The 24,828-nt window shown below is 49.9% G+C and overlaps 5 protein-coding genes across 5 annotated transcripts; 2 read left to right on the forward strand and 3 right to left on the reverse strand.

Annotated features, from left to right (window-relative positions):
* Positions 1-1,159: 1,159 nt before the first annotated feature.
* Positions 1,160-1,570, forward strand: LOC309409427 (histone H3.2; the record flags this gene model as incomplete). Its single annotated transcript, XM_082005580.1, has 1 exon — positions 1,160-1,570. One exon carries the CDS (start codon positions 1,160-1,162, stop codon positions 1,568-1,570), a length of 411 nt encoding a protein of 136 aa, XP_081861706.1.
* Positions 1,571-2,070: 500 nt separating this feature from the next.
* LOC309416978 (histone H3.2) lies at positions 2,071-2,481 on the reverse strand (the record flags this gene model as incomplete). Its single annotated transcript, XM_082014365.1, has 1 exon — positions 2,071-2,481. One exon carries the CDS (start codon positions 2,479-2,481, stop codon positions 2,071-2,073), a length of 411 nt encoding a protein of 136 aa, XP_081870491.1.
* Positions 2,482-3,966: 1,485 nt separating this feature from the next.
* LOC309415194 (histone H2B 1/2/3/4/6) lies at positions 3,967-4,397 on the reverse strand (the record flags this gene model as incomplete). Its single annotated transcript, XM_082012643.1, has 1 exon — positions 3,967-4,397. The coding sequence occupies one exon, from the start codon at positions 4,395-4,397 to the stop codon at positions 4,017-4,019; it is 381 nt and encodes a 126-aa protein (XP_081868769.1). The 3' UTR covers positions 3,967-4,016.
* Positions 4,398-4,726: 329 nt separating this feature from the next.
* Positions 4,727-5,186, forward strand: LOC309407681 (histone H2A-IV; the record flags this gene model as incomplete). The annotated part of the gene is made up of 1 exon (XM_082003279.1): positions 4,727-5,186. The coding sequence occupies one exon, from the start codon at positions 4,727-4,729 to the stop codon at positions 5,114-5,116; it is 390 nt and encodes a 129-aa protein (XP_081859405.1). The 3' UTR covers positions 5,117-5,186.
* A 478-nt stretch (positions 5,187-5,664) lies between these two features.
* Positions 5,665-6,387, reverse strand: LOC309407561 (histone H1.01-like; the record flags this gene model as incomplete). Its single annotated transcript, XM_082003111.1, has 1 exon — positions 5,665-6,387. The coding sequence occupies one exon, from the start codon at positions 6,385-6,387 to the stop codon at positions 5,665-5,667; it is 723 nt and encodes a 240-aa protein (XP_081859237.1).
* Between the last annotated feature and the right edge of the window lie 18,441 nt (positions 6,388-24,828).

A 24,828-nucleotide genomic window follows, 5' to 3' on the forward strand; every position in this document is an offset into this window, starting at 1 on the left:
GAGGCGCTCCAGCAGAACGGGGATACAGCGAAAGCCCAGATGGTTCCACATGACCTTGTGCTTTGTCTTTCCAGCAAAAAGCTCCGGGCTGGACCCCCGCACACACCGTTAGCGTCCCCGCGGGCGGCCGGGGGAGGCAAACGGGAGCGCTTCCCGGCGTTCTGGCCCCGCCACCGCGCAGCCCCGCCTGTGGCCCTTAAGCACAGCCTACCCCCCCCAGTCGTCTTCCCCGGCTCTCGCCCCATTCTCCCTCCGCCGCCCCGCAAACCGCGCGGCCGCGCCGCCGAGCGGGAGCGGGCGGGGGGAAGCCAGAGCCGCGTCGCTCGCTGCCGGGCTCCGTCCGACCTGAGTGAGGACTGCGCGGCGCTCCCCAGCAGGCGGGCCCGGCCCTCTGGCGGCGCCGCTCCCGGGAGGGCGGCGATTGGTCGCGGTGGCTCTCGCGGCTCGGCGCCCGTCCTCGCGCCACCGCGGAGCTCTCCGCCGAGGAAAGCGGGGCCTTGCACCGGGGCGGGGAAACAGTCGGAAGCGTTCGCCTTACGCGAAACGTCGGCTGCCGCCGCCTGCGCCTGCAGCGTTCCTGCCGCGGCCCTGACCACACCGCGGTTACTGAGTGGGAGGAAAGAGCGAGCCCCGGGGCGGGGGGCAAGGAGGCTGCCGTGCGAAGGAGCCCTTTGCCAGCAGTCCTGATGCCGGGGCCGAGGTGGGGGGGGTGCGCCGTGAGGGGGAGCGGATTGGGAACCGGCCGAGGCGTGGGCGGCGGGACCCTGCTCCGCAGGTCGCCCAGCGGCGGTTCCCGCCACCTCCTCGCCGCCCAAACCGCTATTCGTGGAGACGGTCCACGCACTCCTCCTTAGACAGCGAGGGAGCCGGCGCTAGCGCGTTCTGGAGGGCCGGAAAAGAGCCAGCGGCCGGGCCGGGACAGCCCGTGTTTGGAGGGGGAAGGGCGGGCCGGTTCGGCGGCTCTGGAGACGGAGGGGGCGGGGCGGGTTCCCCGCCGGCGAGGCGCGGGCTTTTCGAACGCTCCCGTCGCCCAATGGCGGCCGGTTTCGCGCGGGCGGCCAATCGGCGGTGAGCTCGGGCTATAAAGGGCGCCGCCGCGGAGCCGCTGCTACGGCTCGGTCCGTGCGGAGTGCGGGAGCGCAGCAGCGGGCGGGGAGCGATGGCGCGCACGAAGCAGACAGCGCGTAAGTCGACGGGCGGGAAGGCGCCCCGCAAGCAGCTGGCCACCAAAGCGGCCCGCAAGAGCGCGCCGGCCACGGGCGGCGTGAAGAAGCCGCACCGCTACCGGCCCGGCACGGTGGCGCTGCGCGAGATCCGGCGCTACCAGAAGTCGACGGAGCTGCTGATCCGCAAGCTGCCCTTCCAGCGCCTGGTGCGCGAGATCGCACAGGACTTCAAGACCGACCTGCGCTTCCAGAGCTCGGCCGTGATGGCGCTGCAGGAGGCGAGCGAGGCCTACCTGGTGGGGCTCTTCGAGGACACCAACCTCTGCGCCATCCACGCCAAGCGCGTCACCATCATGCCCAAAGACATCCAGCTGGCCCGCCGCATCCGCGGCGAGCGCGCCTGAGCCTCCTGCCGCAGCCCCTCCCTGGTTCCAGCAGGCCCCGAGGGCAGCTCACACAGACCCAAAGGCTCTTTTAAGAGCCACTACATGAGCAATAAAAAGGGCTGTAAATGCTTTGTGTATAGTTTTCAGGAGTAGTGACTATATTTGGGTTTTTTTCTTTTGCTTTGGAATTATGATAAATTTTCATTGGAAGATCTTATGTTTTAAGACAAACTTTTTCATAATAAAGCAATGAAGTCAAGACAAATTTATGAACTCTCAGGGAATGCCGAGTGCCTGGTTTAATCGGGTTTTCTGCATAAAAACCATGAAAGAATATTGAGAAAAAATTATGGTAGTATTAAATGTAAACTTCAAATATTGTCACTTTGGAAATGTGGCAAAACACACATTTTCACTTAAATTACAAAGCATTTACAGCTCTCTTATTGTGTACGTAGTGGCTCTTAAAAGAGCCTTTGTGTTGGTTAAAACGTTTTTTCAAAATGTTGCCAACCAGTTTATGCACGCTCGCCGCGGATGCGGCGGGCCAGCTGGATGTCTTTGGGCATGATGGTGACGCGCTTGGCGTGGATGGCGCAGAGGTTGGTGTCCTCGAAGAGCCCCACCAGGTAGGCCTCGCTCGCCTCCTGCAGCGCCATCACGGCCGAGCTCTGGAAGCGCAGGTCGGTCTTGAAGTCCTGTGCGATCTCGCGCACCAGGCGCTGGAAGGGCAGCTTGCGGATCAGCAGCTCCGTCGACTTCTGGTAGCGCCGGATCTCGCGCAGCGCCACCGTGCCGGGCCGGTAGCGGTGCGGCTTCTTCACGCCGCCCGTGGCCGGCGCGCTCTTGCGGGCCGCTTTGGTGGCCAGCTGCTTGCGGGGCGCCTTCCCGCCCGTCGACTTACGCGCTGTCTGCTTCGTGCGCGCCATCGCTCCCCGCCCGCTGCTGCGCTCCCGCACTCCGCACGGACCGAGCCGTAGCAGCGGCTCCGCGGCGGCGCCCTTTATAGCCCGAGCTCACCGCCGATTGGCCGCCCGCGCGAAACCGGCCGCCATTGGGCGACGGGAGCGTTCGAAAAGCCCGCGCCTCGCCGGCGGGGAACCCGCCCCGCCCCCTCCGTCTCCAGAGCCGCCGAACCGGCCCGCCCTTCCCCCTCCAAACACGGGCTGTCCCGGCCCGGCCGCTGGCTCTTTTCCGGCCCTCCAGAACGCGCTAGCGCCGGCTCCCTCGCTGTCTAAGGAGGAGTGCGTGGACCGTCTCCACGAATAGCGGTTTGGGCGGCGAGGAGGTGGCGGGAACCGCCGCTGGGCGACCTGCGGAGCAGGGTCCCGCCGCCCACGCCTCGGCCGGTTCCCAATCCGCTCCCCCTCACGGCGCACCCCCCCCACCTCGGCCCCGGCATCAGGACTGCTGGCAAGGGGCTCCTTCGCACGGCAGCCTCCTTGCCCCCCGCCCCGGGGCTCGCTCTTTCCTCCCACTCAGTAACCGCGGTGTGGTCAGGGCCGCGGCAGGAACGCTGCAGGCGCAGGCGGCGGCAGCCGACGTTTCGCGTAAGGCGAACGCTTCCGACTGTTTCCCCGCCCCGGTGCAAGGCCCCGCTTTCCTCGGCGGAGAGCTCCGCGGTGGCGCGAGGACGGGCGCCGAGCCGCGAGAGCCACCGCGACCAATCGCCGCCCTCCCGGGAGCGGCGCCGCCAGAGGGCCGGGCCCGCCTGCTGGGGAGCGCCGCGCAGTCCTCACTCAGGTCGGACGGAGCCCGGCAGCGAGCGACGCGGCTCTGGCTTCCCCCGCCCGCTCCCGCTCGGCGGCGCGGCCGCGCGGTTTGCGGGGCGGCGGAGGGAGAATGGGGCGAGAGCCGGGGAAGACGACTGGGGGGGTAGGCTGTGCTTAAGGGCCACAGGCGGGGCTGCGCGGTGGCGGGGCCAGAACGCCGGGAAGCGCTCCCGTTTGCCTCCCCCGGCCGCCCGCGGGGACGCTAACGGTGTGTGCGGGGGTCCAGCCCGGAGCTTTTTGCTGGAAAGACAAAGCACAAGGTCATGTGGAACCATCTGGGCTTTCGCTGTATCCCCGTTCTGCTGGAGCGCCTCACGGGGACAAAGAACAAGCACGGCCTGTCCAGAACATGCTGGTTTCAGGCAGTTAAAGAGAACACCTACACCGTTCACTCATTCTTAAACCGGACACGAGAGTGAAGTGGGCTCGCGGGGTACTTCTATGGAATTACAAGCATGCTCTGCTCTGCCGCGGCAGATGTAGAACACGTCGTTTATTGCAAAAGCATACACCCCCATTCCCCTTACGATAGCGTTCCCACACCGCTATTGCTCTTTTCCCCAGGAAGTACCTGCGACAGACAAAAACACCAAGAACAAGCCACAACAGCATCAGCTCTTTTACTGAAAAGGTGGGTGGCTCTTAAAAGAGCCTTTGGGTCGAGGAGGTCTGGCAGAGGGCACAGAGGCAGCTTACTTGGAGCTGGTGTACTTGGTGACAGCCTTGGTGCCCTCGGACACGGCGTGCTTGGCCAGCTCACCCGGCAGCAGGAGCCGCACGGCTGTCTGGATCTCCCGCGAGGTGATGGTGGAGCGCTTGTTGTAGTGCGCCAGGCGAGAGGCCTCACCGGCAATGCGCTCGAAGATGTCGTTGACAAAGGAGTTCATGATGCCCATGGCCTTGGACGAGATGCCCGTGTCGGGGTGCACCTGCTTCAGCACCTTGTACACGTAGATGGAGTAGCTCTCCTTGCGGCTCTTCTTGCGCTTCTTGTCGCCTTTCTTCTGCGTCTTGGTCACCGCCTTCTTCGAGCCCTTCTTGGGCGCGGGCGCGGACTTGGCCGGCTCGGGCATTATAACTCGTTCAGCACTGACTACTAGGAAAACCACAATCGTGGTCTATGAACGGATGTAAACGCTCTCTTTTTATAGAGTCGGTATGGAAATTACAGTTTGCCTTAGTCTTCGGTTTTATTGGCTGAGGGAGGATTTTAGAATACCACCCCTCCGTGCTTCATCGCCATTGGTTAGAATTCGATCCGTGTTTCCATTGGCTGTTTTCACAATGTCACCTTCTCAGCCTATCGAAATTCGTTCCTTTGGTTGAGAAAGGATAAAAGGGCGAGTTGCGGAGGCGTTCTCGTTGTTCTACGAGTTTTATGTGTTGTTACTGAGTTTCTGCGATGTCCGGCCGCGGGAAGCAGGGCGGGAAGGCGCGCGCCAAGGCCAAGTCGCGCTCGTCGCGGGCCGGGCTGCAGTTCCCCGTGGGTCGCGTGCACCGGCTGCTGCGCAAGGGCAACTACGCGGAGCGGGTGGGCGCCGGCGCCCCGGTGTACCTGGCGGCCGTGCTGGAGTACCTGACGGCCGAGATCCTGGAGCTGGCGGGCAACGCGGCCCGCGACAACAAGAAGACGCGCATCATCCCCCGCCACCTGCAGCTGGCCATCCGCAACGACGAGGAGCTCAACAAGCTGCTGGGCAAGGTGACGATCGCGCAGGGTGGGGTACTGCCAAACATCCAGGCCGTGCTGCTGCCCAAGAAGACTGACAGCCACAAGGCGAAGGCCAAGTGAACGCTGAAGAACAGTGCCCGGGAACCTTCTCCCCACAGAAACCCAAAGGCTCTTTTCAGAGCCACCAACAATTTCAAGAAAAGAGCTTGAACTTCATTAAAGTAACAAAGAGCCGCGGCGGCGCGTTTTGCAATGGGTTACCGAGACTGATGGGCGGCAGCGCGCTCGCTGGGGGCATGCAGCCCTCTGCACCCCTCCTCCGCAGCTTGCTTCCTGTCTCGGGGGCGGGACTGGGCGGGGCTCCCGGGAGCCGCAGCCAATCCCCGCGCCGTGCGGGCTTTCCGAAGTCCTAGCGCTGGGTCAGGGCCGCGGCGGGGCGGAAGGAGGGTCGGTCACCCCCGGCGCTACTGCTCCGGCCCGCCGCCGGTCCCCCAACCGAAACGGAGCACTCTCCGCAGCAGGTCACTGCCCCCTACATCCCTCACCCCGTGTCTCCTTCCCCACAGCGGGGAGTACCGCAGCGCTTCAGCCCTTTTAAAAAAATGGGGGTGGCTCTGAAAAGAGCCGTTGGGTTTAAGCGCAGACCTAGAAGTTTCTTCCACGGGGGCTTACTTCTTCTTGGGCGCCGCCTTCTTTGCCTTAGCCGCTTTCGGCTTGGCTGCCTTGGGCTTGGCAGCTTTGGGCTTCACTGCCTTCGCCTTGGCCGGGCTCTTCGCTGCTGCCGCCACCTTTTTGGGCTTGGCAGCCTTAGTCGCCTTCTTGGGGCTCTTAGCTGCTTTTTTAGCCGCGGTGGCCGCCGGTTTCTTGGCTTTCTTGGGGCTCTTCTTTGCTGTCACCGCCTTCTTGGGCTTTTTGGCGGCGCCGGTGGGCTTCTTGGGCGCTGGCTTCTTGGGCTTGGCCGCGGCCGCGCGCTTCTTGGGGGCTTTTTCCTTCACTTCTCCAGGCTTCTTACTAAGGCGAAAGGAGCCGGATGCACCAATGCCCTTGGTCTGCACCAGGGTGCCCTTGCTGACGAGGCTCTTGAGCCCCAGCTTGATGCGGCTGTTGTTCTTCTCCACATCGTAGCCGCCGGCGGCCAGCGCCTTCTTGAGCGCGGCGAGGGAGAGCCCCTTGCGCTCCTTGGAGGCGGACACGGCCTTGGTGATCAGCTCGGTGACGCTGGGGCCCGCGGGCTTGCGGGCTTTGGCGCCGCTCGCCGCCTTCTTCAGCTTCTTGGCGGCGGCCTTGGCGGCGGGGGCAGGGGCGGCAGCGGCGGGCGCGGCAGCTGGGGCGGTCTCAGCCATGGCGGCGGCGCGGGCAGCACTCGGCGGCGGTGGCGGCGGCGCCCCCATTTATAGCAGCGCGGCGGGCGCTGATTGGTGCCGCCGGCCCGCCCCGCCCCGCCGCCGCCCGGCGCTCCGCGCTCCGGCTTGTGTTTCTTCAGGGAAAATAAAATGTTTTTTTTCTACTTTATCTGTCACCAAGTTGCCCCTTTTCTACATCTGGGAGGCCGTGGAAGTGCCTATTTTCGCCTATCGCTGTCCTGTCGCGAAAAGAGTGGAGTTTGGGTAGGGAAGAAACAATAAACCCCGAGTGCTGGAACCGAACGGACCTCGAGAGAGCGAAAGTTTTGTTTTTCTTTGTAAATTAGAAATTCTGCTTTAAAGTTAACGTGAGACAGGGAGCTCAGTATTAATCTTCAGAGGGTCTTCTTCACATTAGAGAAGAAAGCGAACAATTAGAATCTCATTCTTTAAAATAAAATGGTTTCAAAGAAAGTGAGGTAGCACAAACTCCCACAAGCCGTGCCACTGCTTCTCTTACCGAGGTTTATACCTCTGGCTACTGCGAAACACTCAATTAGGGATTTTTTTTTTCCCCCCGTACTTCCAAAGCTAATGTTGCCAGAGGTTATGCGTGAAATAATATCCACCATATATTTCATTTACCTCAGAATGGGCTATTTTCTCTGCCAGTCTTTGCTGTTGTTAACATAGCAAAAGGCACTCTAATGTTAATGGAATAAATTGGAACACGAAGAACAAAGATAAAAAGGCTTGTGTCAAACCACAGAGCTTCATGTAAGTCTCTGGCATACGGAAACAGACCACACTCTAAATAAAGCACACTGTACTATTTCTGTAAAATCTATTTGGTAGGAACACAGAAAAAAAGAATTGGCAGAGATTGAGTCTACAAAAGATATGAAAGCACTGTTTTATTCATATTTTGATACCAAGCTAGGAAGAAAAAATCTCAATTTTTGCCCACTGGTCTTTTGCCAGTTTATAGATCAAGTCACAGCAGGTTCTGTGCATAAAACCTTTGGCTGCAGCACAAAGTGATGCAAAGCTGTTTATCCACAATGTGGTGACTACGCTATTAGCATGCACACCTCCTTATCAGCTAAAACTTTGTATGTATTTTTGTGTGTCTCGCAGGAATTCCTGATTCATTTACCTTGAATTTTAATGGCTGTCAGCCAGTTTAGTATTGTTGTGTTGCTGCATTGGTACCTGATGTATACAAACGGCACTTGCACTGTTTAGGTATGATGGTGACCAACTTCACTATTTCAATGAAATGCAAGATCTATGAGTGGAAAAATATCACCTCACTCCTCTCTCATTTCACTACAGGAAAAGCAAATGAACCTCCTGAAGATTTTGGGTGACTCTACCTCTTCAATTAATTCACAAAGTCCCATTCTTTAAAACTTCATACAGGCAGTTTGACCTTTTCTCATATATTTATGGTAAAAAGGACTTTAGGAAAATAAACATATTTTTCTCTCCCACTTATGTTTTCTTTCTAACTCTTTCTTATCATTGATGTCTCCTAGCTGAGGGGTTATTCCTGAGACAGGGAAGGGGAATAAGATGGCAAATTCAGCAAATCTGGATCTAGGCTTTTAAAGCCATGTTGGAAGCAGGATGGCTTATAAAGCAATGTTCACTGGGGATTTTACAAAGGCAAGAGAACTTGACTGTAACACATTTACTTCATGTTGTAATAGGTGGCATAAAAAATTGAAGAGTGAAATTATTAATGTCCCCTAAAGTTTCCTGAAATCAGGTGGATGACTGTGTGTCTGCTCCATCCCATCTAGGTCTAATAAAAGCCCTGATGTCCTTTAAAAACTAAACTTGTTACAGTGTCTTTAAGCTGAATCTTTTTATACTCAACAACCCTGTTCACATTACCAATGCCAATACTGGAGTTAGGACGGAAGTCTTTCTACCTCACAATAAAACGATTTCCCCCATTCTCTGCAACTCTTACTTTGCACGAGTAATAATGCAGCACAAAAGATTTTCCTCCAATCTGTAATTTGGTATTCTCAAGACTGTTTTGCTTAGACACACAGTCAGATGGAATGCAGCTGTATGTCTAAATCCTGTATAGCAGTGATAACTACAACATCAACCATCTCCAGACAAAAAGCCTCTCAGTATGCCAGAGCAACACTGTAGCACACTGTTGTAGTCCTTGTCCTTACTCCACTTTTGAGGTTATTGCTGTCCATCAAATGTCAAGTGTCCATTTTGCAACCAGAAGCTATTTTTTGTAATTATTTTAAGTGCTTCTACTTATTTGATTTTCCACTTATGCATTTACTCCATTATTCCCTTACCTTACTGTTAAAAAGGCAATATATTCTCATGACCATCTCACAAACAAGCAGTCAAGCCATGCGTATTAGGGGGTGGATGCAGAAGTACCAGAGAAAAATCAAGGCATACAACAGAGAGCGCTGAATACAGCGTCATCTCATTCAGTAGTGAATACACAAGGAACGTGGTTCGCCTTCTTCCCCAAATACTGATATTCCTTGTGTGATTAGCAGCACAAAAAGCCTGAAGTTAGGCACCAGAGGTCATTACTGTAGTCATGCAATGTAGCTTAATTAGGATGCATAGAAGTAGTACACATTTCTCTGCAACACAGACCCAAAAAAAGGAGCAGAGAGGGAGGATGTTTGCTGGGAGAGATTCTCTCTCCCTCTTATGCTTTTGCCATCACAATTACAGCAAGCTTCACTGCCTCATCCTAGACGAGGTGACCATCAAGACCAACAGGACCTCAATGGTATTCCATGCTGCCAGTCTCTACACGTTCCGTCAGTATGGACAGAGATATCTGGTAGAGTAACAAAGATCTGCCAGCAAACCCTATAGAACATATTTTGCTGGTGCTACAAATGTGAGCCAGCTCAGACTGCAGGGCTAGTTCTGAAAGCCTCTTCAGAGCGCTTTCCAGACAGCATGAAAAGAATAGATTATCATAAGCAGTAACATATGCCTACTAACTTGAAAAAAAAAAACAGTAATCCAAACCAAAGATAATGCCTACAAGACAACAAAGAATTTTTGCAAAATGAGGGCAATTTTGCATTTATTGCATGTCCCTTTTGTGATACTTAACCTGGCACTAGGTGGCAAAGCATAGTGTCCACCACAGATGACATTACAAGTCCTAGAAAGAGCACCAAACACGTAAAGCTCATCCCCATTTTGGGGATGGGAGAACTGAGAGTCACTTATTCACATTTCTTAAAAATGCAGTTAATTGGATCCTCTGATTTTTGTCTGGTTCAGGTTTTCCACCCTCCTGCTGCTGAGGCCCAGCTATACATGTTAAGTCTCACTATTTCCTGTCAGCAGAAAATCAGTTCAGAGATGATTCATCTAATTTCACAGGGGGAAAAACAAAACCTGTTCAAAATGCAATGAATTTATCTGCTCATTTTAACTTTCAGTTTGTCAAAACCTCAGTTCCCTCCCGTACACACACAGGCTGGGCCAGGACATCAGCCTGCTGGTGGGGTCAGGATCAGGCCTGGTGAGGGGCTCTGGGGTCAGACACAGCCCTGGGCATCGGACACCTCCCTGGTGCAGTGGGGCCATGGCTGGGCAGGGCTGTGGGGAGCTGGAGACTGGCCCTGTTGCAGTGTTGCTGGGGCAGGGGCTGATGGCCCCAGGGGGCTGAAATGGGCTCCTGGTACCTGGGCAGGGTGGGGGGAGCCCCAGGAGGTGCTGGGCAGAGACAGGCAGGGCTGGTGGTGCCCTGACAGCATCCCTCCTTGGTGTAGCAGGGACTATAAAAGGCTCTCAAAGCTACTGCTTCAGATCCCTTTAGATCCAGACAATAAAGGGCAATTTAGGCAAAAAAGCCAAGTTGCATGCAAATGTTCAATTACAGTCCTAGTAGACAGAGAAGTGGACTTCAGTTATAACAAAACTCTACTGCCACTTGCACTTATCATTGACATTGATGTAGTCACCAGCTTTATGTTCAAGATGGCTGAGAAGAACAGTTCCTGCACCTCAGTTTAGTGATTTCCAACTTTTTTGTCATCAAACACATCAAAACGTGGGAATGGTTTGGCTGACCTTGTATAGGGCCCACAGTGGTCAGCTGGATCTGAACCACCCTTCCACCTTCATTTCATTTACCTTCACAGGGAAACATCTCAAGAGGTTTTAGACTATCAGCAGCCAACTTCAGTTGCCAAAGTGTCCTTCGAGGTAACAGCATTCCCATTCTCTTCCAGCACAGTCACAAAACCCAGAGGGGGCCAGTAGAAAGAGCCATTTATTCCACCTTTTAGCTGTTACCTGGAGAAAATGCTGACCCATAGCTTTGGTCTGGGTGACAAAGTACAAGTCTCCTTACTACCTGCCGGTGGGAACTCCCATCCTTTCCCATGCCACTCTGAACCATGACACTCATGTCACAGGGGGGCCTCAGCCAGTTTTGTTTCCTCTAAGGCAGCTGGTTTCAAACTTCTGGCAGGCGTGCAGCCCTTGGGGCTCACCTGCTCCCCACTGGTGCCCACCCTGGCCAAGGAGAGGATAACTGCCTTTATTTGCTATTAGCAGCTAAGCATATTAGCCGTTCTCTGATTAATCTAGACACTTAAGAGCTGCTTTTTGGACCTCTTTCACCTCTTGAGTGCTGTGACCCATGGTTTGGGAAAAGACCTGCTTGCAGAAGAGCACTCACTGCATCTAGGCATCCCTTCAGCCTCCATGGAAAGATCCTGCATTACTAGCTTTGTTCCTCCTTTACTAACCAATAGCTTTGACTCTTCTCACTTCCCTTCTTCCATCATCAGTGACCCACAGTGCCCAAATACAACCTGCAACCCCTCCATTTTCTGAAGAGAAGCCAGGAAGATGAGCTGCCCCCTCATAAAAACAAGCTCATAGTGGCTCAGCACAGGTGGACAATGTCTTTGAGGGAGAAGTGATTGGCCCCTCTCCCTGTGTTGCTGGAGGGCAGGGACTGAAGATGACGTTCCCTGCACTTTTCCTAGAGGACGCTGGGATGCAGAGTCTGCAAAGGAAAGGAGCAGTTTCGCACACATGTCCAGCAGCTGAAGCGCTGCCCTGAGCTAAGCGCAAAAATAGCTGCTGGCATCACTGCACTTGTGAAAACAGGGTTGCTGCGTGGAGCTGGGCAAGCAGACGTCTTCAGAGAAGAGCTGGAGGAGGAGGGATACTTCTGGTGGGTTGTTTTGCCACCTTCTTTTTCAGCACATGTAAGGTGTGCAATGTAAAGTGCTTAGTTTTGGGACCCTGAATACATCCATGTCTCTTGTTCCTTTTCCACTAGACTCCTCTGGTAGCTTCAAACTGATGAACAGCTTCTAAGAGGTTTTTAAAAATTACCTGCATGAAGCAATATTCTTTCCTTACTGCTGGCATATATTCAAATGAGAATTCCTATGACAGCTGTCCCATCGCTTCCATATTCAGAAAAAATATGAAATTTTGTCCCAGGGGCCTTACAAGGGAAAGATTCCTGTTGGACTACTGATGCCTTTTCTTTTCCAAGAAATATAAAGAAAAGAATGCTGTGGCCTTGAAGGCTGAGTTAGTATTGCTCCCATCAAACTGTCTAGAACCAGAAATATGATATACACTTAAAAATGGGAAAGTCTCACTGCTCACTCTTGAAGAGGCCCAGCAGAAGGGAATTTAAAATCATGGCCTGATCAGTATTACAAAAGTAATACCCTAGGTCACAGGGTAGCCTCAGGGAGCAAACACTCATCTGAAACTGAGGCCACCTACATTCATTATCTCGTTCTGCCCACGAGGCAATGGGCAAACCACCAGTTTCCTCCCCACCTCTGTTTCCCTGCACATCAGGTGATAACAGGTACCTCCCAAGTTCATTGAGATTGCTGCAGAAGAGCAAGAAAGCGTGAGCTGTCTATAGCTTCCTGTTGGTAATCAGAGATCCTTGATCCAAACTGACGTGATTTTTGAGTATACATTGGGAAATGTGTCAGCCACCGTATGCTTCCTGAAAAGGTGGTGGGAAGCAGGCGGTCCCATTACCAATGCCTGTTTACAGTCTACTGTGCTAAGGAGGAGAAGATTCCTACTGAGGAGGAGATTTTAGGGCAAGAGGCTGCTTTTGCTAGGCTCCTTCATCACCACCCACCACAGGAAGGCCTGCCTATAGAATGGCTACAGAAGAAAAAGAGTTTCAGGTGCAGTGCTTGGTCTGTACTAAAGCCGAAAGAAGGAGGATGCTCATCTTCAGACCACCCTCTAAAGAGGCACAAAATAAAGCAACATACTTGCTTTCTGAGATCTGATCCATCTCCCTGATTGCATTATGTACAAGCAAGGGCTGATAATAAGAGGCTGTATCCACCCTCTCTGTCCAGTTCCAGTTCTCCAAGCCTGCAGAGCTGCTTCAAGTGTGAAAACATTTTTCTAGAGCTGTACCAGTTCAGTACAAAATGTTGTAATCTGATCTGTACAGTCACTAATTCTCTGATGTGATGCAAATATAAAATAATACCCAGACCAGAGGGGAACCCTGGGATACTCCAAGAGATGTTAGTCTTGTGGATTTGGATTAAAATTTGATCTAGGTATCAAGAATGCTATTTGTCCTTAAAGACAGAGTCCACAACCAGTCTTCAAAGCAGGTTTGTCAAATTCAGAGTCTTGATTCAAGATGGACATAAAGGCTGTCCCAACAGCCCACTACCCCTTGCCAAATACTGAGTTCAGTACAGATGCTGGCAGTGGTACCTGCATGAGCAATGTTTGGGAGGTGCAGAAGGAAACCTTCCCTAAGATCATGGCCATCTTATGGCACCACCACAGTGCACAGCACCAGCCCAGGGAAGTCTGGGGTGTCTGGAGGTGTGGATGCTCCAGGCAAAAGTGTCTTTGCTCGCAGCAACAGCAGCAAACAGCAGACCAGTGACTGCCCTCCACACTGCAGCTCTGCTGCCTCTCATGTTAACCTATTGCAAAGTTTCTCAGCTTGAATGAGGCCTAGGACTACTAATGACAATTAAAAGGTTCCAGTGTGAGTTATGTGATTTATGGGTCAAGTTTCCAAATTATTATTTTTTTTTAATTACACACACCCCCCCTCAAGCTGTAAGAGCGAACATGGATTAAGATGATACTTAGTGGACATCAACCTCACATTCTATTTGTGTTGATATTCACTGAAACAAACGCTTCTTTAAACAAACAACTGCACCAGTGCTTTGGCCAGTCATATTGTCAACAAACCCCATCATCTCACAGTTCACACATTTTTGCACACCAGTTAGAAAATTGTTAAAGAGCACAGATCCTAGTACAAACCCCTTCAGAACTCCCTGGTGACCTTCCTCTGTTTAGTCTTATGCTTCTTTCAACCTTCTATCAAATAACTATCCATGCTAGATTTTCCCTTTCACTCTGCTGTTGTTGACTTTTCTTTAAGGTCTTTTCAGAGAGGCTTTGTCAAAAGCCTTTGAAAATCCAGGCAGATCACATCAACCAGATCACCTTTCCCCACGAACTAGCTGACTTCGTCAAAGGAACTCCAAGATGTTTGTAAGGCAGGACCTTCCTTGGCATACTGAAACTATGCTGACATTATTGAAAAGGCTGTATTTATCCAGGAGGCTGTTCTGACCCTCGTTATAGCTCCACTACTGTGTCTGGCACAGCCAGTAGGCTTATAGATCAAGAGTCCTGTGGTCTGACTCTCAGGCCAGGCTCTCGGGCAGGATTTTTGCCGCTGCTATGATAGATGGAGGATTTAGTACTAGTTTTGATTTTTTAACTAGCTGATCTTCTAACTCCTTTTTGGACAGCTCAGTTATAATTTTATGCTTAATCTGCTAGAGTTTATGTTCTTTTCTGTGTTCCTTACTCAGACATACCTGCAACTTTTTGAATGATGCTTTCATTCAAACCCTCATTTCTCAGCCCTCCCTCTTGTTATAAGCGCCAGCATCTTTCCCTTTTTCAGGCTTTTCTGGATGGGTGGTAGTGCTGGTGTAGCCCTGTCACTATGTCCCCAGCATGGTCACTTCAGCCATCTCCACCCACCTCTGAGGATTAATCCTCCCAGCTGTTCCTTTCAGGTGCTTTTGAACAAGCCCAAAGTTTCCAAAGTGCCTTCCATATCAGCAAAATGTGCAGTGCCTCTGTCTTGTTTCCTGGGCTTCAAGCTCTAATGTTGAGACAGTCACAGCACTGATTTGGTTCCCTGGCTTCTTTGAATGCTAACCCTCTTGTTTTACGCTGTCCCCTGATGTATCCTTCCCTGGAGGCTATAGGATTTGCTGTCTTGACCTTGGGAACACCGTCCTGAAAAATGGCACCACTAGCTGGCTTTCCCCCATGCCTCAGTTAAAAAGCTCACTGACCACCTACTGCATGCTCATAGCCAGAAGTCCACTTCTCTGTTGATCCAGATGAGGTCCATCCCTCCTGTGCAAGTGCTCTGTACTACAGAATTGTTCCCAGCTCCTGCTGAAACCTTATTCTCAGACAGCTTGTGAAACCACCATCCATGTCCCTCCCTGGTCCTAAGCAACATACTGGGAGCTTTTCATCAGCAGGCAAGCATTCTGGTTTTCATCTTCTTCCCCAGGAGCTTACACATTGCATCCAGAGTTCTTGTCCTTCCATTCACTATGACACAGGTACTGAAGTAGACCATGACAATGCATCCCTCTCTGGCTTATCCTAGGAGCCACCCATGTACCCTGTGAAGTTTGTCATCTTCATGTCCTTCCCCAGAGTAGTGGGAAACTCCCCCAGCCCTCCAGCCCCAGTTCTTTCCCACCTGTGTCTCAAAACAGGGAGTTAGGCTGGAAAGCTGAAGGCAGCATCTAGCACGTGTGTACAAAAGGGGGACAGGATTAGTGCTAAAAGGGCCCTGATGGGGATACTGCAAGAAACGTGCGTTGTAGAAGAGGGTTCTGTATATATGCTGTGGAGCAAGCATGAGCCACAAGACCCTGTACGCACACAGGAGTGGCATACTTCAGTCTGGCAGCTTACTCTAGGGTTGTCCTCTGGAGCAGTCCTCCCAAGCCACACGGATGTGTCCTCTAATCAGGAATGGGATAGGGAAAGTGGCTGGGAGAGCTCATATGGTGAGGAGATGGGCTACAAAATAATCTGGGAAAAGCTATCTTAACAGCTAAATTAAATATGTAGCCACATGTAGCCTGTGAGAAGATTGGTTTCCACACAAGCATCTCTTCTGCATAGTACCTGTATGGGCCATGATCCTGATGTAAGCATGAGTCAGAAGAGTGGTCCTTGGTAATCTAATTCTTCCCTGGTTAGGGAACCCAGCTTAGGGTTTACCTTTCCCCAGAGCTCCAAATGTTATGGAGCTCAAAGGAAATGCTGTTGTTAAGATTATTTTTTTTACAGAATCTTCCTTGAAAATACTTGTTTGTGTATTTCAGAAGAGAATCTCCTCATCTCACCCCAGCAATTTCCAGCTGCTGGCAGAACATCTTCTGGCAGTGAGAAGCAAAGTGTAAGGTAGAACCTGTTCTGGGTTGCCCTCAGTGACAACAGGGCTTATCTTGGCTCCATCCAACCTGGGGAGTTACAAACAGCTTCACTGTCCTCTATAAGTCTTGTCCTAGGCCCAGCTCAGCTAGACCCAGAAACCAGGTGTATCTTTACTGTTTGTGTCTGGGGTGGGTTAGAAAAAAATCAAAGAATAGCTAAGGAAATATCTTTTTTTCATTTTTGTTTGTTTGCTTACTTTGTTTGGTTTTGGGGTGGGCTGGGGTTTTTTGTATTACTGGACTGGTAAAAAAGAGGCACTACCTGATCTTTTCGAGGGCTGCATTCGATCTGACACTACCAGAGAGGTTTACTACCCCTCCAAGCCTTTGTACCTCCCAGAATGATGCCATTTTTAGAAAGTATTTTTTTAAAAATGCATGTGTTTGCAAACCATGGGGTCATTCAGCCCTGCCCTGCCCTTACGGCTTCTGCTAACTGTGCAGGGCGTATCTACAGATGCAGGGAAGCACATTCTCTTTCAGGTTTCCTTTCCTCCCTCCCATGTCCTGATCATTTGTTCAGGAGGGTGCAGGAAGCAGGCCAAATCCACCCAGGCCAAGAGCATCTGCTGACCATCCCTGTAGTCTCATGAAATTGCTTCAGGGACACCAGGCAGCAAAGCACTCAGGCACAGCACACATCTGAACATCACAGCCTGGGAGAAATGCCAAGCTCCTGTCCCCATCATGTCCTGGCTCTGCAGCTGGCCAGCTTCCTCTTCTTCTGGAAGCACAGGCTACCACGTCTCACAGGAATGGTGACTTGCTCTTGCCACATCTCCCATTAACAGATGTTAATTGAAAGATGTCCTCAGCTCCTTCATGAGACTACCACTCCCTTTTCATAAATTTCCCTTCAAAGATATTTATATTACTGACAGCTATTCTTTCTGATCGGGTCTGGTGAATGTGTAATAAGTAACTTCTGATGCCCTTGCACTAGGTTATGCTTTAATGTTAATGCTAACAAAGGTACAAAAAGATCTATCTGGCCTTTATTGAGGAAGCATTTCACTTCCTCCCTCCCTCTAAGCACACTGGCAATAAGACAAAACATTTCTGATTATTTTTCCCAGGCCTGATGGGTTGCCAAGAGGAATCACCTTGCAGCTATCATATTTTGAGAATGTAAGACCTGACCTGAAAACAAAAGTCCCAGCTTAACAAAAATAATAATGATTTTAATTTCTTTTTTTTTTTCAATTCAGGTTCAGCCATTTGAAACTGGATCTTAGTCTCCCTGGACCTAGAAGAAACCATTAGGACTGTGGTGCCGTTATCCATCACATGCTTTTTTTGCATTCTCAAGTGCAGTTCTGCAAAGCCCTGTGTTCTTCTGTACATGTCTGGCTTGTACATGTCCTCTGCTAATCCTGAGAATGTGACTGACAACTTGACACTCACAAGCATGAGGTGGGACCACGTGCCGCACACCGCAGGATCACCAAACCCATGGACTTTTCTTTCCCCGATCCCACACAGCTAGCATAAGGGTCACTCTATGAAAGGTGTACTTTAGCTGAAAACAGGCAAAAGAAAATATTTCTTTATACCATGAGTAACTGGGAACTTCTGGACTTTACTGTCCCAGGAGGCAGTGGAGGCAGCTGGCGTCAGCAGGGTCAAAAGGTACCAGATAAATCCGTGGGCAAGAGGGGCCTGTTACTGAAGGGGACAGGCAGGGCTGTACCACTGCCACCCACACTCTTCCACAACATCATCTTCTACTAGCACTGCAGGACACCAAGTGCTGGGCTGCAGGGACCACGTGTGGCCCAGAGCAGTCTCTGTGGGACAGGACATTTGAAATTGGAGCATAAACCTAACAAACCTAGGGGACATCGAACGGGGTGGGAGAGGGATAAAGAATTGCTGTCTATAATGTCACATATTATAGAGCAGGTGCCTGAAAGAGATGGACTGAACCAGGCTTTGGGGATGGCTGTTTCTTCTCCTGGCTCTAGAGGGAGCTTCAGAAAGTGAATAAACTGGCTGCATGTGCACCTCCGAAGAGGGATGAAATTAGGTGAAATGCATCCCTGTCTGAAGTTCAAGGTAACAGTTTTTAACTTCTCTTGGACTTCCTTAGGCTCTTGTGTGTCTGTCATGTTTCTACAGTGCCATATGGGAGGGTTAATCAACGAAATGAATGTCATCATTTTATTTTCATCACTGCGCATTTTTTATATGGAATGTTTCCTGCTGAACCTTAATCCTGTTAGTAAAAGCTTAACAATATGAAATTAATAACTTAAAACAACAAAAAAAACCAACCCCCCAACAATTGGTTAATATGAAGAACCAAGAGAAGAATTAAGATTAAATAAAAACACAATTTCTAAAAACATACTCTTTTTCTTTCATATATGTAGAAATAAATACTTGCGTACATAAAAACAGTAAAAAATGTTTTCTTTTAGAAAATTTAAGTCAAACAATGTCAATGCACTGAGACTCCATATCATCTCATGAGTTTTTGTTTTTATTTTTTTACATTCATGGTTCAATATCGGAGCAGATGTTTTTTTAGCACATTTGAAATCGCATTGCCCAGCCACTGCCCAGGTAGCTGGTAGGGAAGTGCACAGGGATGTGGGGTGAACCCAGTCACTGCAGCTTTCTGGCCTTGGCCAGTGACAAGTACTAAGACAGGATCAGGAACTTTTCATTGTGCAAATACAGGATGATACCAAGTCCAATTTTCCTGACAAAGGTACATTTTCCTAGCCCTTCCCTCCACCATGACTGAATAGTGAATTGTTGCTTGGTGCCCTCAAGCCTCCAAGTTTTGAGTTTTTCTAAGTACCCTTAAAGCTGAGACTTGTTACCTCACCAACAGCCACATCAGAGCAATTGAGAGCAAGAATTGAGGAGCAAGAGATAGCAAGAGTGTCTCTGTTAGAGATCATTAACCCAGACAACAATCTGCTACTGGCAGGGGGCAAATAGGGGTTCTAGATAAAAGCTCTGTCCTGTGCTGCCTGATGGAAACACAGACATTGTCTCTCAAGATTAGTGTTGGGGATTTACATCTGAGTCTCTCCAGCCCACTAGTCTTCTTGGTAAAGACATGTTGATGGCACCATGCTTCTCAGCTGAGCTGCTTTTCCTTCCTGTTCAAACTGTGATTCTGGGGCCACTGCCCAGACCCACCAGTGTGCAATACAGAAACCACCGAAGGCTCCCACACCAGCAGCTCTGACTCCTGCACTGGAGGACGTGGACATCAGCCTGGCAGGGGGAAGACCACAGAGCAGTACATGAAACCAAACCTTGGCTAAACATTGCAAGATTCACACCAGCAAAGGAGAATAAGAAACCACAGACATCTGTGCCTTGTATTTCGATTGCAGAACACAGGGATTTGTTCTAGCCTGGCTCCCTACAGAAATTAGGGTTACAGACAGGGGCTTTTGGCAGTTTTGTCAACCAGTAGCTTTTGAGCTTCCTGGGCAACCTCAGCCAGAATTTGACAAAGCAGTCAAGGTTTCAAAGACACAGACTTCTCGCAAGTTTTATGAAACTACGTAGTTTGGCAGGTGAGAAGAATCCAGACTCTTGTTTCCTTCGAGAGAAATGTTGCAACATGAGCTCAGCCATCAAAAAGTCCACAGGAAAAGAGCCACAAGAAACCAGGCTACCTAATTTCTACTTTTCACAAAGCTATTAAGTTTCTTTGCAGTTCTGGAAATATGATAACGATTCTCTAGTCTCTGCAGTGCTTGAGGGTATGGGTAGCCAGCCTTGGTCATTGTGGTGCTGCTGCTGCCACTGTTGAGACACTGAACAGAGAAAAAGTCCTCCAGCAGCATCGGTCTCAACAGAACCTGCATATGGCTGCACTCTATCACATCACCTGTGCCACAGGCAAGGCTGGAGGCATACGGGCTATGTGGGGAGTTGTTTTTTTGTGTCAGAGAGCGAGCCTTATGCCATACAGCCTGCACTGAAACGTATAATTAAAGGTGGCAAATGGCAGTATAAGCTGGTCTAACTTCCCACTGACTGTGAATGAATGTCTTGCTGTGAAGAGTTAAAATTTGTCATTGAGTCAATTGACCACATAAAAAAGAAAAGGAAAAAAAAGATAACTTTTAGCCCCAGGATCCAGCAGTTAAGGTTGAAAGTACCAAGAGTGACAGAAATCCCGTGTTAAAATATAATGTTTGAATGTAAATTTACTCAAATTTACTCAATTATTTGGACAAAACAATGTTAATAAAGGAAGTGTATCTTTGAAACTGCAGCTTCAATGTTACACATTTACATTCTAATGTTACATTGCAGTAGCTCCAAGCAGCTTCAGAATAAACACTTGTGCTATATATCCCTTCTGCTGGAGAGAACAAGAACAGAAAGACCAGCCTTTTCTGCCAAAATCCTCTGGAAGGAAGAGAACTGAGGTAATAAAACATCCTTCCTTCCCCTTGCTGGTCATCTGCTCCCACAAAATGCCTTCAGGGCAGATTTTGTATGGGTTTGGCTTCTGCCCATTTCAAGAGGATATGGATAGAAGGGAAAGGGTGGAGCAGAGGGATCATTTTTGGCCAGGGTAGTTGTGAGACACCTGCTGTGCCCCTTCCACCCTCAAGCCCAAGTGCTTCACAGGCCACGAATGAAGAGAGCGCAGCAGTAGAGGGGTTGGGTGAGAACATACAGCTGGCAGGATGGTGAGGCCTCTGCCAGCTTGTAGGACTGCTCAGTGAAGGCCCGACCTACCCCACAAAGTCTTGAGATCCCTGCTAGCTAAGATTTGCTCCAAGCAGGCCCCTGGGACCTACTCAGTGATTTGGCAGATGTGCTCACATCTGGGCAGGTGCGCTAATGGCACTGAAAGCCTTTCAGTCCTTGGGAGGTGGTCAGAGAATCACAGAATCATTAAGGTTGGAAAAGCCCTTTAAGATCAAGTCCAACCATCAACCCAACACCACCATGCCCACTAAACCATGTCCTGAAGTGCCACATCTACACGATTTTTGAACACTTCCACTGATGGTGACTCCACCACCTCCCTGGGCAGCCTATTCCAATGTTTGACCACTCAGTACAGACATTTTTCCTAATATCCAGTCTAAATCTCCCCTGGCACAACTTGACACCATTTCCTCTCGTCCTATTGCTAGTTACTTGGGAGAAGAGACCAACACCCACCTCACCACAACCCCCTTTCAGGCAATTGTAGAGAGTGGTAAGGTCTCCCCCCAGGCCTCCTCTTCTCCAGACTAAACAACCCCAGTTCCCTCAGCAGCTCCTCGTAAGACTTGTGCTCCAGACCCCTCACCAGCTTCATTGCCCTTCTCCGGACACACTCCAGCAACTCAATGTCTTTCTTGTAGTGAGGGGCCCAAAACTGAACACAGGATTCAAGCTGCGGCCTCACCAGTGCCAAGTACAGGGGGGACAATCACTTCCCTACTCCTGCTGGCCACACTATTTCTGACACAGGCCAGGAGGCTGTTGGCCTTCTTGGCCACCTGGGCACACTGCTGGCTTATGTTCAGCCAGTTGTCAACCAGCACCCCCAGGTCCTTTTCCGCCAGGCAGCTTTCCAGCCACTCCTCCCCAAGCCTGTAGTGTTGCATGGGGTTGTTGTGATCCAAGTACAGGACCCAGAATTTGGCCTTATTAAACCTTATAGAATTGACCTCGGCCCATCAATCCAACCTGTCCAGAAGATGCTCCTCTCCCATCCTGCTCCCATTTCTACCTGCTCACCTTTGCTGGAGGGGGTCTCTGTAATTATCGGTGGGAGAGAAGACCAGCACTCTCACCAAAGGGATGCTTATGACAGTGTCAGCAGGGACAAAAATAGATCACAGCTTGTTGCTGTAGGGCACCTCCCTAGGAAATAATGTTTCTTATTCTAACACATATTTCTTTTTTAAAATCAAGTTGACATCTGTAGCTCCTCATGGGAAGTCCTTACTTTCTGGGTATGCACCTCATTATTTGGGTGGATTATGGCAAAACATTCTCTTTAGATGACAAAGGAGCCCAGGGATGATCCCTGTGAGAAACCATCCTAGGCTGACAGCAACATCGTGTCTTGTGTGACGTGCAGGTCTTTCAGTGTGCAGGAAACTCTGTGAAGGAATACTATAAAAAAAGTAAGTTGTCTCTTCTGCACTCTAATCATGTCTTTGCCCACGCACTGAGCATCATGGAGGTTTCTGACAACATTTTGCAGCTGAATATATTGAAAGAAGAGCACTGGGAAAGGAAAAAGAGCAACCAAAACTGTGTCATCTTCTCAGGCTCATTCTAGACTTTTTTTTTTCTTTTCTTTGTTATTTCACTTTTACCAAAACTCACTGTCCTAACGCGGACATCTCTGCTGGCACAAGTCCTAATGCAGGTGCAGTTACATAAAAAAAGCCTATTCCATTTGGGAATGTGAAAAAGAAGTCTTGTGTCTATCAACTGCAAACCGTCGCCAAGGCAGATGGGCTCCAATTCAAGCACATGTTTGCTAAAACAAAAAGAAGGGCTAAAGCACAGTTTCCTTCAATGTCAAAACTCACCTTCCTGTTAACATGCGATATGTACAAAGTGTAACAGACCAAGATTGCTTATTTAAGCATCTTCAAAACAATGTTTTCTCTTTTCAGGTTTGTGACAGGTTGAAGTAGGTTGTCCATGCTATTTATGTCCCATCTCATGCAGGTCCACCCCTGACAAAACACTTGACATACTGTTTCAGTCATTTTAAGATTATCTAAAACCAAGCTGCCATTGAAATGAATAATCCTGGCCTTCTCCTCTCCGTGCCTGCTGCCTCTCAGTCCTTGTCCCTTCCTAAGGTCAGCCCCAGCAGTTGCACAGCTACACATCTCACACATTCAACAGTGAAGCCTCACCACTCAGTGACAGCTAGGTAGCTTTCTGATTAGCCACACCAGGAGAACAGTAGGGCACAATCAACAAACAGCCCTGAAGAGTAAGAATCCACCAAGCAAAAAAGTAGGTGCTCCATGTTCAAGCACAACTGCTCAAAAAAGTTGTCCCTGGCACCACAGGCCCTGTATCAACAGGGACACATGCCACTTTGGTCTAAGGTGGGCTGCACCACTTAGCACCACCAAAAAAATCCTTTTTTCCAGAACCCATCCAAAGAATCTGTCTTTGATTAAAGCTGGCCCTGGCTCAGTGTGAAAGGCAGCATCAGAGGAGTCACTTAGGCTGTTCCTCCCCAACACCTTCATCACTTCTTCCCTCTGGCCACATCCGTATGTGGGTACAACAGCCAGGCAACAGCAGGCGGCAAAAAAGGAGATCCCAATGACCTTTCTTTCTGATCATTGATTGCTGGGCAGGCACCTTAGGAAAACAACATGGTTGTTTCTCAACCATCATGGTGCTCATGGTTAAGAAACAGAGCAAAACCACAGTGAGATAACTCCTTTTGCAGGATGCTGCATCGTTTTATCTACTCAGACGGAGCAGGGATGGGAATTCAGAGCAATCATCTTGCTGTGGAGCTGCTTCCCTTTTATGGAGCAGAGCACTGCTCCAGCTCTCACACAGCACTGCTGTGCTCCAGCCAGTTACACACACAATTGTCCCAAAGAACTGGGATTTTAAAAGTACACTAGCCTTGCATGAAGCAGCTGGCTGGCTGATGCTCCATTACGTCTAGACATGTGGTTGGGGGGAAAATTCAGTCATCAAGCAATTTGCGGCTCCAGCACCGAGTAAAGTCAGTTGCTATTTCAGGGAAAGGAAAATCAACTGTTCCCTGGGGGGAATGACTGCACTAGCTCAGCGCCAGGAATAGGCTGAGATTTTAAAAAATCTTTTTCCCCCTACACTTCAGGAAAAGCGAACACACAATGTTCATTCGCAGGGATCGTTTCCTGAACATGATGTGTGCTCGCTGTCCCGCAGGTCACTTTCCAGTGTGTCACATCCTTCTGCACAAGGGAGAGCAGGAAATGGCAAACTCCCAGTATGAGGCAAAGCATTCCCATCACAGCAATTGGTCCACTGGAGCTATAAATTGGTCTCCTCCAGAAACAGATCAAAATTTGTCTTTGGGGAGGTTGACTGGAAACTAAAGGTAAGTTTGAACCAGTATTTTTTGGAGTGTCTCTGAGTACTGTATTAGGAAAGTGTTTGCAGGTTTTGGACTAATGTATGCCTTTATTGTTGGGGAGATTTTTCTCTAAGAGCAGGAGCTGGTTTTGTTTTCTGGCATAAATCAGTGTATTCAAAAGACATGCATCACTGTATGGCTTATGCTATATATTGAATGACTGTTCTACTAGCTGCAGTGAGATGGCTGCTGTTATTACCTGAGACTGCTCTCATCAAGAAAATCTGCAGAACAAATTGTTATGAGGCTACAGGAATCAGTATATTTAATGATCATCATACTGATCTGTTGTTAAGTTATTGATGATATGCTAATTGCTCATTTCAATGCCAGTATCCATTTAGCTTAGTGTTAATCCTTGTGCTTTAGCTTCATCTCTGACTATAGTGAAAAAATAAGAGGACACTGCATCCAGCTAAGAAAAGCACAATGTACTAAGTGGCTCAAACAGCCTGATGATGGGGTCGTCATTCTGAAGGGCACAAGGGGGAGGACCTAAAGGATTCTGTGTGAGATGGATTAGTACAAGTAGAAGGGAAAAAAATTGCAGTGAGAATTATTTACTTACACACTCCAGGATGGAAAGAATCTTTATGGTAGGAAGCTTCCTCCTTCTGAAACACAGGGATTCTGCAGAATGAAAGCCCCAAGGATCCTAAATATACAGTGTGCCCATGTGAGGGACCAGGCACCTCCAGTTCACACAGTACAGAGGAAAAAAGGTGGCTGCAGCAATGAATAGTTTTGCTTAGCTGGCTCTGGGACAGGGTCTTTCTGCTACAGAGACTTCTTTTGGCTATGAGGGTATAATGGACTGCAAATAGCTTCTTAGGTCTATGGCTAGGTGCAGAG

Source organism: Phaethon aethereus (assembly GCF_964289735.1).
Source record: "Phaethon aethereus genome assembly, chromosome: 1".
NCBI lineage: Eukaryota > Metazoa > Chordata > Aves > Phaethontiformes > Phaethontidae > Phaethon > Phaethon aethereus.